Genomic DNA, 15,706 nt, shown 5'->3' with positions numbered 1-15,706 from the left:
AATATTTATTGCATAATATAATTTCCATTGTTACTTATGACCTCTTGTCAGCATGATAGCAACTTGTAGATACCATTTTTGAAAAATGTCTTATCCTTAGAAACAAAGAACTCAAATAGTGCTTGGCTGACATGTACTTCAGTTTCGAACTTCTTTCGCTTCAAAAATTTTTGAAAGGAGAGAAGTAATAATGGGAGAGTGCTAGGTCTGAGCAGTATAGTGGGTGCAGCTGAACTTCCCAGCCTAGCTCGAAGATTTTCTAACAAATCACCAAAGCATCACGTGGTCTGGCATTATCATGATGCAGAATGATGTGCTTCCTAATTGAATATCGCTAGCTTCTTTTCTTTGACTGCTTTGTTTAAATCGTCTATTTGCCGACAGTATCTCTTAGGTTTCAAAAGCTCCTAATATCCCATTCTCTTATTCAGGCACAAACTAGATTTAGAAGTGAAAGGAGCAGGTCCTCTGGGCTCACAGTATGCTCTTTTTCTAATGATGTTTCCACTGGTAATCTACTTTTCAGCTTTAGTTACCATTCGGTCCCAAAAAAAATCATTTCTGTGTATATGATGACTTAATCATATAAATTTTTCTCACTTAACTCTTAAGACACTCATCTAGAATATTTATAGGCCAATCCTCCTTTCTAAAAATGATCTGGAATAATTTGTTGAGCTGAATTAAGCTTTTCTGCAACCTCTGATGTTGTCAAAAAAGGATCTAGCTCCATCATGAGTGAAACCCCTGCTTCAAATTTGTTTAACCATTACTTGCATGTTCTGTCTGAAACTTCATCTCCACCAAAAACTGTCACTAAATTTCAATGCACTTCTTCAAATTTCTTCCTTGTTGCAATTTGTACAAAATACAGTGTCGCAAATTAACTTTATTGGTAGCCATTTTTACATGATCTCATCTCAATAATGACACAAGATACTTTTGTTTCAATTAATTTAGAAGAGCAGATGTTTATAAATGCAGTGATAAAAAAGAGACAGTCACATATGTCTCAAATTAACATCTGCATGCATATCAAAACTTTCCAGTAAACCTTACACCTATTTAATGCCTATAGAATTAAATTATGCACATTAAATAATCTATTTCAATTTAAATATATAATTAAATGCAGTACTGTAACTTTTGTATAAACTACCATTCATTGAAAAACAAGTGATATTTCAACTTTTATATTTTAATAACTATGATATTGCACATTATATAATATAAAAATCAGCATAAGAAATTTACAGGATTACACAATAAATATTACACTGCTGGGCTTTAAAATGAACCATGGAGGAAAGCAAATATAAAAAAGATATTTCTTGTGCGTAAACAGTACAGCATGAAGATAAAATGATTAAATTTTGTAAACAGTTTTGGAATTTACAGGGATGTGAAATTAGTAGAAACAGCTGCCACCTCTGGCAGCTAAAACGACCCTTACCCAGTTAGGCATGGAGCCGAACTAGGCTTGGATGAGAGAAAAAGGAAATACATTCCATTCTGCTTCAAGCCTATAACACACTTCATCAACTGTATTAGCTGGAGACCTATAACAGATCTGGAGACCGTGCAGGCTAGGACAGCAATTGAATACCCTGTGTATCGGGGAAGGTCAGAACATGACATGCAACATGTGGCTTGCATTATTTTATTGGAAGATGGCGTCTGTCAGGCTTCAAGATAGGGCACAAATACTGGACGTAAGATGTTAGAAATGTATCGATCTATGTTCAACTTACTGTCGATCCGAACTAGAGATGTGCATGACGTGTACCCACTAGCTGCCCAAACCATCATACTAGGTGCAAAGCCCCTATGCCAATATCGAATGCAAGCAGGTGACATGCAGTCTCCTCAGGGTCTCCAGCCTCGTATACGGCCATCAGAATACTGCACATAGAACAGGGACTCATCTGGAAAGACAACATTGTGCCACTCCTGTATTCAGCTTTGTTGTTCGGTGCACTAGAGTTACCATCTCTCTCTAAGCTGCATTGTCAAGGGAAGCCAAAGTAATGGTCGCCCTGCTGATAGCTCATGCTGCTGCAAACATTGATGCACTATACGAGTGGATATCGGGCATGCTGCAAATATGCCCATTTCCTGACTAATGATCCATGATGTGGTCGTACGGTTTTGCAGAACTGACCTCACAATATGTCTGTCCTCTCTCGCGTTAATCACGGGTGGGCATTGAGACCCTGCATGCCATTCAGTATGACTCTCAGAAATCCAATGATTCGATATTCGCACGACAGTGGTTGGATGTCGACCAGTGCAACTGACGATATCACGAATAATCTACACTTTCGATAGGAAACGATCCTGCCTCTATCGAATTTTGAAACTTGCTAGTAAGCATTTCCTCTTCCTATTCGAGGCATAACATGATATTCTGAGAAAACTCCAACCTTAAAAAGCACTTTCCGAATGAGAAATCCACTACATAACTTTTCTTTTATGCAGTGTTTCAGATGTCATTTCTACCTCCTGCATCATCTAAATGTGCTGAAATACTAATCATTTGCATATCAATACCTTTTCTTCCTTCTTGATGTTTGTCAGATCATTCCTTCCTGGTATTGCAATTTTAAGGCCAGCAGTGTACTTTAAAAATATTCATTACAAAATGCAGTCCACTTTTTAACTTTGAAAAGGAAATATAGAATTAACCTGCCCCTTTTTACTTTTGCAGGAGATAAAAATATAAGACAACATCGCTTCATCAGCAGCCCATTGGGATTGAGAAACTTGAAAAGGAGGCAAGTGTTTAATGGAAAATATGGGGTAACAAAACATGTATTTTATATATAAATTAAAAGCCAAAGTTAATTGATATAAAAGTGAATAAAGATATTGAAAAAATTATATGTGTTAAAAGTAGCAGCATAAATATAAACTTTAAAATTAAAACAAAATGATATAAAAGAATGTTTATTAAGTACTTCAAACATCAGACTTTTTTGATTGCTCAAAACTTACAGTAAAATAAGCACCAGAATATGAACTATATGAAAAAATCTGAGGATTTAAAGCATGCTAAAATGCAAAAAAGGGGGGGAGAAAAAAATTATTAGTACAAAGTCCGAAATCCGGACGTCCATTATCCGGAATAATCTAACATCCGGACCTCAAAGCCACAAACATTTTTTTTTCATATGCTTTATGCATGCGTATTTCATTTTTCTTTCCATAATAAAACATGTAGAGATTTTCACTTAAAAATTCCGATTTTTAATTTCACTTACGCACTAAATAAAATACCTCATTATGGAAAAAGCAATTATGTAAGCATAAATTTATGAGATTAATAATTTGGCTCTGTAGCTGAGTACCTGCTTGGCATACATCTCAAACCCAAGATGCTGACCTGGTGAGTCACTATTTATTATATTTTGCTTTCATCACCGCATGTTTATCAATACATGACAGCTTCAGTAATAACTCATGCAGCGATGTCTAATTTTTTTTTTATTAGGAATTGAATAACAAGAGTATGGCAACCTTTTATGCTAACATTACACTTGGCGATGATTATAGATTTTTAAATGCTCTAAGAAATGTTGACGAGGAAAAATTCAACAAAAATTTCTTTTCATATGCTAAAAATAGACTTTGTTAATGAAACTCATAGGCTAAAAGATTACATTTAGTGCTATTTTAATTAAGAATAACTGATATGTTATTCACCATAAACCTAGAATCAGAATATGTCCACACCGGATGGCAGAATTTAGGGAAGATGAAATTTTTGGAATTTGAGGAAGCACCGAGTGGCAGAATTAAGGGATGAGAAGTTTATTATGATTTAGGGAAAGCACTGGGATCCAAAGTTTAGGCGCTGTGAAAATTTAGAACTTCGAAAGGCACTTTGTAGCAGAATTTAGGACCCGTGCAGACTGCACCAGGCAGTATCTAGCGCCGGCCGTAGATAAAGCCTTAAGTATATGTGGGAGTTTATTTATTCAGGACTCGGATTAGTTTTAAGCATATGCAAGAAATAAACGTAGGTACAGTAAATAACTAAACTAATACAATTCAGGCTTAATTCAGTACACAATAGAAGCAAGACAAAATTTAGCAAAACAACTTGGCTTTCATCGCCAATCTTATGATACACAGACAATAATGCACAACGGACGCTATTAAACTAGGCTAAAATTATCTTTACTAATTCTAAAGCATTTCAGTGAATGTAGCAGACTGTGCTACTCCCTAATCTTCTAATTTGATCCAGCTTATTATTTTTTGCAGACTGCTATTATTATGGCAATTTTATAAAAACTAAGCTTGAACTTTTGATTATATCGAAAAGAGTTTCCAATTCTGGAGCTGCCAAAGGATCTACAATCCATCTCAAAATTATGCGAGGAGTATGGCATTGGAAAGTCAACTCTATATGACATAAGAAAAAAGAAAAAGGAACTTTGGCTAATCTTTGGAATATGGTAACAGGTAGTTTGGCGACATCTTGATAAGGCGATAAAGGTTACTAGCTAGGACTTTATCAGTGTACATGGATAAAGTCAAGAGTGTGCGCAATGCCATTTTTGTGCAATTCTGGGATTTTTTTTAAGTCAATCAGAGAAATTATCAACTCTATGCCATCTTATTAAAGTCAGAAATACACAAGCATACAATCACAAATTACCAATCACATTTCTGAATGTAAGGATTAACCTTATGTAATTTAGGAAAATGAACAATAATCAAGGTATGTCATGCATTGTCCTCCCCCCCCCACACCTTCATTAAGTTGGCACAGAATAGAGAATGTCTATTACCAATGGATTTTTTTTTTTTTTTTTTTTTTTTTTTTTTTTTTTTTTTTTTTTTTTTACTATTTTTTCACTCTTTTTCATTTTACCAGATTTTGCCATTTGCTTCATATTTTAATAGTTATTTTAGTGTCAAACTATAGTGTGTATATTTCCAAAAACATAAAACCTCTTGAATCTGAACTATTCACAAACATAAGTTATTGAAAACTACTTACTGTTTAAATTATTAAAAAACATGAAGCAAAAAGGACAATTATCTTCCAAAAAAAATTGCTGAAAAAATGAAATCTCCTTACAAATTACAGACTTTTAGGTACTCTTCTGTTATTGGGACCGGATTCAGAAATGTATGTATGCACATGTGTATGTATAGATGCACATATATACATATAGACATGAACACATTCATCCATACATACATGCGTACATATACACATTTCTGAGCCCAGTCCCTCTGTACAATAATATGAATTGTCCAAAACAGCTGTGAATCAATGAAACCAAAATAACTGAATCAAGGAAACTGTATACGAGAAACACTAAGTTAATAGAAAAAATATCAAAAACACTACAATACTGAAGAGCCACAAATTGTTGGTTGAAGAACTAAATTTACTGATCACACTGACATGAAGAATTCCCGCAGGTAGCCCAATCACATGGCCTGGCATATAAGCATACAGCGACAAAATCTCAACCTAGTCATTCTCTCTCTCTCTCTTCCCTCCAGTAGCAATCACATAAGCTCAATCCATATCTTAAATTCTCTACATAAGCACCATATTTCTAACAAATACGTAATTGAAATGGGCCATGTAAAATTGTTCTGTGAGCCTTCTGTGTTCGAATACAGCCTAGCTAATTGACTGAACTGTCAATTTGAGACCAATGTCTTACAACTGGTTTGGGAAATTTTCATCATCTGTATACCTTTTATCAACATTGTTAGGTTATTTTATTTAATGCAGATATTTACAATTCTTAATTAGTTTGCAGAATCATTGGTATTTACAGGAGCAAGAAACAAGGAAAATGAACAAAGCCCTCGCCAAATTCGAACTTCGGACCTTCCAAGTGCTAGCCAGATATGCTTTCTAGTACACCATGAAGACATATAGTAAAGAATGAGAGAACAGTTGTTCTCTCATTCTTTAATCTCCGTTTAAGGATTACTAAACATCATGATGATCTCCGTTTAAGGATTACTGGACATCATGATAATCTCCGTTTAAGGATTACTGGACAGTTTTAAGGATTACTGGAAACCCAATCATCAAATACTGGCAATGAGAATCCCACCACCTTTTAGTTCAAGTGCCATTACAGAGCAATTTTAGAATTTTTGAGCAGTAACAGTAAAACAATCAACTATGCCTTCACCTAAATTGAAACTCTGGATCTTCCGATTGTTAACTAAACATGCTTCCAATTACAAAGTCCAAAATCTGGACGTCCATTATACGGAATGATCTAAAATACCTCAAAACCACCAACAACGTTTTTTTTCGTAGGCTTCACACATGTGCATTCAATTTCCCCCTTTGCGTATAATAAAACATCTGGAGAGTCCCGATTCTTTATTTCACTTCAATACTAAATAAAATACCTTGTTATTGAAGAAGTAATCATTTTAGCATAAATTTGTATGATCAGTAATTTGGCTCTGTTGCTGCGTATCCGCTTTGGCACTCACCTCAAACCGAAACATTTCACATAGATACATCATTGATCTGATGCCAACCTGGCGAATAATTATTTATTATACTTTCCTTTCATCATCGCATCGCATGTTTATCAAAGCATGACAACTTGAGTAATGACTCATGTAGCAATGCCTAAGCAATTTTTTATGTTAGTAATTGAATAATAAATGAGTATGGTACCCTTTTATGTTGACATTACACTTGGCAATGATTACAGATTTAAGTTAAATGCGCTAAAAAATGTTGAGGAAGAAAAATTTACCAAAAATTTCTTTCCATATGCTAAAAATAGATTCTGTTGATGATACCCATAGACCCAAAGATTACATTTAGTATATGTGAGAATTTATTTATTCAGAACTCTGATAAAAGCATGTGCAAGAAGTAGACGTAAATATAATAAATAACTAAACTAATATAATTCAGGCTTAATTGTCTCAGGGCGTGATTGAAGCAAGATAAAATTGAACGAACAACTTGTTGTTAGTCGCCAAGCTTGTGATGTATAGCGAAGGATAGCTAAATTTGATGATGATAGCCGCTAATTTTAAAAGTTTTCGGATATCGCAAAACAAAGGTGAAATTTTCCAATTAATGGATTTTGTGGTTGGATCCCAGCACAGCCCACACCCTTGGCATGCCCACTTATATGGCGCATATCGATATGTACATGGACAAAGTCAAGAGAGTGTGCAATTCTCTGATAATTTTTTTAAAGTAAAAATAGGTCGATGTGTACATGTATACCGAGTTTGTGCAATTCTTTGACTTATTATTTTCAAGTTGGCGATTTTGAGAAGCACGCTAAGCAGTGGGTGATTCTGCACTTTCCCAGTTTGTCGCCAAGGATGTGGTCTCTCCTAGGATTTTACTGATTTTGTAAATAAATGTGGAGAAGCGGTAATAAATGAAGATACTATAAAAGGAAGTTTTTCATTGTGATGACAATGCTTCTCATAAATCATTAATGAATGGCAAAATCTGTAGTATGGTTCTAGATTCAGAAAATACCACTACCAATAGTGAAAGGAAAAAACAGAGAAGTTACTGAAAACAAGAAAATTTCGATCGACAAGTTAGTTGGAATTCTCGAAACAGCAGTTACAGGACTTCAAGATTATGTCTGTCTACAGAATTAAAGAGAAAGTATTAGTGCAAAAAATGAAGCAACTTAAACAACTTACATTGAAAGAAATGCTTAATACGGTAAACAAACAAATATTAAGCAACTTTTTTTTGTAAATTTTAATACCCTTTAGATCATAAATACTTCATTATTTCATAAGTCACGATTTCATATTTTAATTTTATAATTTCTACATGCCATCTTACTAGATTTAAACTGATAATCTAATATCCGGAAAAATCTCAAATCTGGAATTGCCAAAGTCCCAACAAGTAAGGATTTCGGACTTTGTACTGTATATCACATAAACATCTTGCAAGTTAAGGTTTTGTAGTATCACATACTTTACCTACAAATTATATACTAGAAAAATACAGAAGTAAAAATCTGTACAGTATCAGTCATTTTTTATAAAATGACAATTACAAGTGAATGTGAGTATCTAAAACTGTATCAAGCACATACAACAGTACAAGTCCACTAGTACACATTACTTGCCGTTTAATTTTGTGAACTCCTCCCAACTGTCTTGTTCACGCTGAGTTCCGACCCACATTTAAATTACTGGAAATGAGCCAGCTGACATCATAAGAAAATAAAAAAACAAGCAACAGATATTTACAATGAAGAGACCTCATCTTCAGCAGACCTATCAGGGTCACATGCTCAAAGTGGCAACAGAGATGACTTACACCCACCATGGGTTGCAAAATGCAATAGTTTTTTCCCAAACAGTGCTATGAAGCAGTTGTGTGTCAGTGACTCAATACTTTTGTGAACATGGTCTGTTCACTGCCTACTTGCATAGCTTCTGGTACAGCAAAACAGATCTTGATGTATGTGGTGTGGAAAAAAAACAGCCGACTACTCTGGAATTTGACTACCCACAAGCATCAAGATACTACCTTAAAAAATCAGCTTCCATAAACCAATCACTATGGGTTAAAAATATTCATAGTTATATAACTACACATAAGATTGGTTCAGTCATGTCATACTGCGCTACTGCCTACTCAGTCGTTTCAAACAGCATGCAGCTTGCTCCAAGCACATCTATAACATAATTTCTCGGTCAGAGGAGTACATGACACACTCCTCCTCTATATTTAATTCTATGCATTAGCTCTGTATATTTATTTCCTTTTGTACCATGTATATATACAGTAAGAGCTCAATTATCAAAAAAGTTTGGGAAATGCTGAATGTAAGATATATGAAAATTCTGGACAGTTCAGCATATAAAAAATAATTCACAATAGTCAAATGAATACAAGAAATTTCTGATCTAAATTTATGAAAAGAATCATCTTATTTATTATCAGCTTGAATATCAAACGTTTGCATTTAAAAGTATTAAGAATTTTGGCAAAAATATGGATTTTAGATATTAAAGATTAAGTGTTTCTTAGATCTTAAACATACAAAGATAAAACAACCAGTTATGAAATCCCATTGGCCATCAAAGTTGATACAGAATTTGCAAAACTTCCACCAGTAATTCCAGTAGAAGTTGGGGGAGAGGAAAGATTGTTCTTTATTTAGTTAGATAACGAATACATACAAGTTACAGGTATGGCATATTTAAAAAAAAAAACTCAAATCCTTTTTCTTGGTTTTTCACACTGAATCACAGTTATTTACTTTTCAAATAAAGTTGCATTTCATACCCATTATCGAACACTTTTCTTGATGCTAAGATTGCTGCAATGAAAATATTCCACTGCATGTTTTTCCACAGAAGGAAGATTCCAAATTTTAATCATTTTTTCAAAATACGAGATAAAAACAGAAAAATATTATTTAACTTATATCCTTCTGGAAAAAATAAATAAATAAACTGGCTTATTGAAAATTAACTGAGTTAACATAGAACAAATGCAAAGATCTTAACCTTTTAACTGCCAATGCCCAAAATAATCTCGGGCACAGTACTGGTATTCCAAAATGTCATGCCTGAGTATGGCTCGTGGTAATTTTTTTTTTTTTTTTTTTTTTTTTTAGTGCATTGTATTGTCATACCCAAATATATATCGTGAGAACTTTATTTTGGCTTCAATTCAATAGGTGGCAGCACTTTACTGAAGGTTACAAAGTATAGAGGTTTATGTTCAAAGTATGCGGATTTTTTTTTTTTTTTTTTTTCCAAAATGGCATCCAGTTTTTTGAAATAATATATATAGATGATTGGGATTCTTCATCCCATATTCCTTCTACTCCTACAAAACGTGAGCCTACAAGACTGTTCAAGGAAGGATGAAAATTGGAAAAAGATAAGGAAGGAAACACAATTCTGATGCACTGATTGTGGAGTTGGTTTGTGCTTGGAAAAGTGTTTCCAGTTATACCACACAAAACTGAAATACTGAACTACTAATAGGTATTCATTTTTATTTATTTATTTTGTTAAAAAATAATTTAATTAATTAATTTTTTTTTTTTTTTTTTTAAGAAAATAATGCTCCACTAGAAGCGAACTTTACCACTGCCACACTGAGTGGCAGCTGCCTCCAGCGAATATGCAGAGGCTACAAAATCTTAAAACTCTTATGCATGTAATTCGAAATATCAATTTTTAACTACTAAGTATATTTCATTTTGTACTAAACATTCGATTTTTGCAATAAAAAAATTTAACAATTTATGTACCCAAATCATCAAAATAACTTGAAAGGGTTAAGACTGTGTTGTGATGTTATGCTTAACCTTAGCAGAGCTAAATTGCACTACATGGTGACGGTAAGGGCTTCAAAAGCTTCTTATTTCCTTAATTTTTTAGTGAAAAAAAAAATTATTCTAAAATATTATGGTTAGTTGAATAGTCAGATAATTATTGTATTTCTGTATTCTTTTTCCCATACCTTCTTCTCTTATGTCATCATGTCTCTTCTTCTGTTTTTCCATACTTCGTCTCATTATGATAATTTTGTACACTTAAATTTAGTTAGTCTGTCATTTGTTCACATGTCCTCCTACATAACCAAATGCATTAACTTCAGTAGCTGCAATTTCAAAATGTTCATGTCATGCTGCTTAGATTTTGTATTTCCCTAACTGCTTAAAGTGGTCTGCATGCTTCACCTGTTGCTCATTGTCTGCTCTCAACATGAACCTGCTACCCTGCTATATGCCATCAAATCCACGGAACTCATACCACTGTCCTAGAACATCATAAACCTATAATATTCTGATGGGTTGGCATCTAAATTTCGTATGGCTAACAGCCCAGACGGAAGTCAACAAAGGGACAAAGATTACATCATAAGTGTCCTAACTCTTGTAAAGAACCTGACTAACTGTCTCATCTGCAACTGAAATAATTTGTGGATAAAACTTTTTAATCAAAAGAGACTACAAGTATCCATGAGAGGTAAAGCAGATAAGAACTACAGTTTACACATTTTTAGAATGATTTCAATACAGAATTTTTTTTTAAGCAAATGTATTGGAATGAACATTTCTGGCAACAGTTTATTATTAGAAATGAGAAATATCATCTGCTACTTTTAAATTTATTCTTCTTTCAAATGTCAAATAAACAAGCTGTGGATTAAAGGATAATTTTTTTGCTTTCCGGAGAAAAATATTTCTGTTTCATAATTAAAAAACATTATGAAATGCATGGTGTTAAAATTTCTAAGAGAAAAATAAGCAACATTATTTGTCATAAAGGGAAAAACCATCAATCATTACTCCTGAATTAAAAGTACACTCTAAATGAATAACCAAAAAAGATACATATAGTTTCTAAAGTTAAGAGAAAACACAACAATGCAGAAATCAATTGCACTCTTTAAAGATATAGCAAGGATAAATAAAATAATAAACTAAGATTTACAACTTAAAAAGGTAAAAAACATAATGTTCATCAGCTTTTGCCAAGGCACATGGCTCATCACAGAATAATTTGCAGAACCCTGCATGAAAACTATTTAGCAGGAGATACATGGAAATACATCGTGACCCTTGATGAAGCATGAGTTTACCTAAATGACTGAAGAATAAAAGAAGTCTATTTATTATTATAAAAAACAAAGAAAAAAAGTACAAACCTGGTTCTATCGATGCAAAGAAAGTTTCAGCAAGTGGTTTATGATTGTTGTAGGATTCTCTTACAATGAGAAAAATTAAAAATAAGAAGAGGAAAAAGATGTTAAAATGAACTCAATGTACTATCAAGAGAAAGTTTGATGTTCAATAATTACACAAAAAATTCCATTTCTTTATCCCAATGACTTTTAAAGACTGAACTTCATCAAGACAAAGTAAACAAGCCATACTAAGTATCATAGCATTCCTTGAAAAAATGAAGTCTGATACAAGTATTTTATATATACCTTTTCAATGTATTCCTGTGGCATTCCCTGATGTTTCACCTATGGACTATTATGATTCTGGTCTCATGAAGAGCTCTTTCTAATGGACTCTGGAAAGTAGCGGAAGAGGAATGAAAATCAATACCTCTGGAAATTTAACCAAAAGCTTATCTGTCATAGAAATCATGATGCAGACTTATAGTCCAGAAAAGACTATGAGATCAAACATTTAAAAAAGTATTCTCGACATTTTAAACATTAAGTCAATGGCTCCAAAATCGTTCTAAAAATATGTAAACATTCTCTGCTTAAAAAAAGATGGCTTCACAGAAAATTTTCTAAGGGAAACCACTTTATTTTTCCATTATACCTACAGAACACAAAAATATCTAAGCAACCAATTGCACCAAAACTGAAAAAGATGTATAATTATTCTTATTTAGCAGTTTTACATATTTGGCCAGTAGCAGCCACAAATGGACTGAAAATAAGTAACTTAAATCCTATGTTACACAAAAGAAAATATGAACTCCAAAAAAAATATGCATTATTTCAAAACGGAATAAAAATTCTTAGAAGTTCTTGAACCTTATAACAAACCATCCATTTTAAATGCAAAAATTTGTGCTTTTGCAAAAAAAAAAAAAAAAAAAAAAAAAAAAAATTAACATATTGGATCAAAATGAGTTATTTGAATAGCACAACATACTAAACTAGTATATGCTCAAATGCAAATAAAAAATATATAAAATATGACTAGGTATCTCATCATTATACTGTTACTTATAGATTTAATTTTTAAAAAAGAGGAAGAAGAAAAAGAGTTAATAAAAATGTAAAGCATTACTTAAATTGTTTGTAAATTAAATACATTTTAATTTTAAAAAATTAACACAGCAAAATAACTTACTTTAATTTTATGTATTAAGAGTTTACAAGTCAGTGGAGAAGCATATATGGGATACTGCCATGAACTGGTCAGACCCACAATGTGATCTCCATGAAAATGTGATAAAAAAAATATCCGAGCTTGAGGATGCTGTTTCGTATTCCACATATCAATAGCAATGGGAGTACTTGGGATCACATGACCGTTCCCACCCATTTCTCAAAGTCTCTGTAAAAAAGTATGTTGTTTTTATACCAAAACAAGAAAAAATATAGAATATTTTCTATAAACTTAAAAACAATATGGTTACATTCAGATACAATATAAGTTTAGATAGCTCCAGTTCTACCATTTACAATACTTTAAGTATCAGTATGGTTTCAGTCCCATTTAACCCTTTGACGCGCGGTAAACGTGCCCTGAAACCACCATTTTCCGAATTTTTTTTCTCCTTTTTTTTCCGAAATTTTTGAATGAAAATGAATTGATTACTGATCTTTTACATCTAAATAACACAAAATGACTGTAGAATCATATATGTTTTAGATATTAATACTTCAGATCGGATGCCTTTTAAAATTCGTTTTCGATGAGACAAAATAACTTCCTTTTATTAAACAACTTTAAATTTCAAAAGTCAGCTTTCTATCATAAGCAATAAAAAATTGCAGTAATTAAACTGCATATATAAAAAAAAACCTCTATATGTATGGCATTTGCTATGTGGTTTCAAAGCGCGACCACTGTGCCACTAGAGCATTGTATCACAATGCTTACAATCCTCGAGAGCAGGGATGTAAAACTCATAGGTACACTTGGGCCAAACAAACAAGGTTTAACTTTACGCAGGCCACAAAAAAATCAATATTCATAGAAACGTAGATTTATTTCGAATACAATAATAAACATATATATATATATATATATATAAAAGAACAAGAAAAATTTAATGTTTACGTTCTGATACTTGACATCTCTTCTCTGCTGTTATCTTTCCTATTTCGGGAGAAATTTTGTTTGCAGTGATAACTTTCAACGCTGACTCAAGGTGAGCATCATTAATACGGTTTCTAATAGGAGACTTATTACCTTTCATTACTGAAAATAACTGCTCGCACCGATAAGTGCTACCAAACATGGAAATAATATGCGAATTTTCGAGTATTTTCAAATCTGGCTGGTAAATATTTGTAAAATTCAGGCACGCCCACTTCAATGAATTTTGCTTTCAAATTTGAGTTGCATTGAATCTCGATCACCTCCATTTGCATATGGCTGGGTACTGAGTCAATACTTATTGAGAAAATCGAAGAAAACAAAAACAAAAAATTTGTCTTCAAGGGAACTAAAATCATTAAACCTCGTTTCAAATTCAGTTGTTAAATTTGCAATTTTTTCTGCATATTTTTGATACAAACAAAGATCATCTAAACTTGATTTGTTCATGCTGCACGTCGGGAAGTGCGTCAAATCTTCATTCTTAAGTTGTTTTTCCCAAAGAACTAGTTGACATTTGAATGCTTTAATTATGTCAAACATGTTCGTAATGATATGATCTTTTCCTTGTAACGATAAATTTAAATCGGTTAAGTGTTTGGTTATATCAACCAAGAAAGATAAATCTTGTATCCATATTGGATCTTAAAACAAACTTACGTCTTGATTTTTCGTTATTAAAAACTGACATATTTCTTCTTTCAAATCCCAGAATTGTTTGAGAATCTTGGAGCAAGATAACCAACGTACCTCGGTAGAGTAGGACAAACCCGAATATTCACTATCTAACTCACTTAAGAAAGCAGTGAATTGACGCTGATTTAAACCTCGAGATCTTATAAAATTTATAACTTTTTTATATATGACAAAACATTCTCCATATTTATTACTTTCGTGCATAGAACTTCTTGATGTATAATACAATGCATATGATGAATGTTTGAACCGTGAATTTCACTAAGTTTTTTTTCTTAGTAATGCTACGAAGCCCTTGTTTTTCCCAGTCATTGATGGAGCACCATCTGTAGCTACAGAATTTAATTTTGCCAAAGGTAGATTGTATTTCTGCAGAAGTCCAAAAACACGAGTAAATATATCTTCTCGAAACTAGATGATTTTGCTTTGATCTGATCACTTAAATTCGCGGCTAAATCAGTAACTCTTTCCGCCACTGTATTTCAAGACAATGAAATTGATTGAAATGCCTTCACATTTCCAGAACAAAAAATTTCTCCAGCTTTCATTAGGCATTCCTTGATGAAATCACCGTCAATAAAAGGCTTCGAATGTTTAGCTATCAACTCGGACAAGACGTAGCTTGCATGTACAGCCGCTTCACTTTCTTGCAATACTGTACTAAACATGGACTGTTGCTTTTTCACTCCTAACTTGAGCTCTTTCAACTTTTCTTCTCTCATTAATCCTTCGTAATTGTTATATTTCGATTTGTGTTGTTCGTAATGATGTTTAATATTATATAACTCTGGTACAATAATAGTATTATTACATATCAAGGAGATTATTTTATCTTTTATTTCACAGCAAAAATATTCTAATTAACATTTTACTTAGAATATTCTATGTTCGTCAGCGATTTTTCGTTTAATTTTACTACCACTTGGTTTTGATATAGACATACTGAATACAAAGGGCTGGAATAAACACGGTTAAAGTTAAAAAGTTAACAAAAATTTATTCTTTCCACAAGAGATCAATCAAAATGCTGAAATATTTCTTCAAAAATATTCTAACAATATCACAAAATGTCAAACGTTTAGCAAAAATCAATTCAAAACAGAGAAACTAATTCTATCTCACAGCGAAATCGCTACAAATCAATCACAGCATTAAGTAAACAAACAGTTCGCTAGAACTACAGCTACTAC

At 32.7% G+C, this 15,706-nt stretch overlaps 1 protein-coding gene across 2 annotated transcripts in view; it reads right to left on the bottom strand.

Moving 5' to 3' along the window:
* Positions 1-15,706, bottom strand: part of LOC118189815 (5' exonuclease Apollo-like) — a 41,145-nt gene that overhangs the window by 15,640 nt on the left and 9,799 nt on the right. Inside the window, exons 1-2 of one of the 2 annotated variants that reach the window (XM_035360489.2) lie at positions 12,846-12,985; positions 11,957-12,045 (exon numbers count right to left, since the gene is read on the bottom strand). In XM_035360489.2, coding sequence (XP_035216380.1) covers positions 11,957-11,980 — 24 coding nt within the window. In that variant the 5' untranslated portion in view covers positions 11,981-12,045; positions 12,846-12,985. Of the gene's footprint in view, positions 1-11,956; positions 12,046-12,845; positions 13,053-15,706 lie in introns of those variants that run through there. The other variant, XM_035360488.2, reaches the window with a different exon arrangement.

Source organism: Stegodyphus dumicola, chromosome 3 (genome assembly GCF_044657685.1).
Source record: "Stegodyphus dumicola isolate Sdum_Otavi_A_Nest chromosome 3, ASM4465768v1".
NCBI lineage: Eukaryota > Metazoa > Arthropoda > Arachnida > Araneae > Eresidae > Stegodyphus > Stegodyphus dumicola.
The sequence above is the reverse complement of the archived record's forward strand: the minus strand, read 5'-3'. Positions and strand labels throughout refer to the sequence as shown.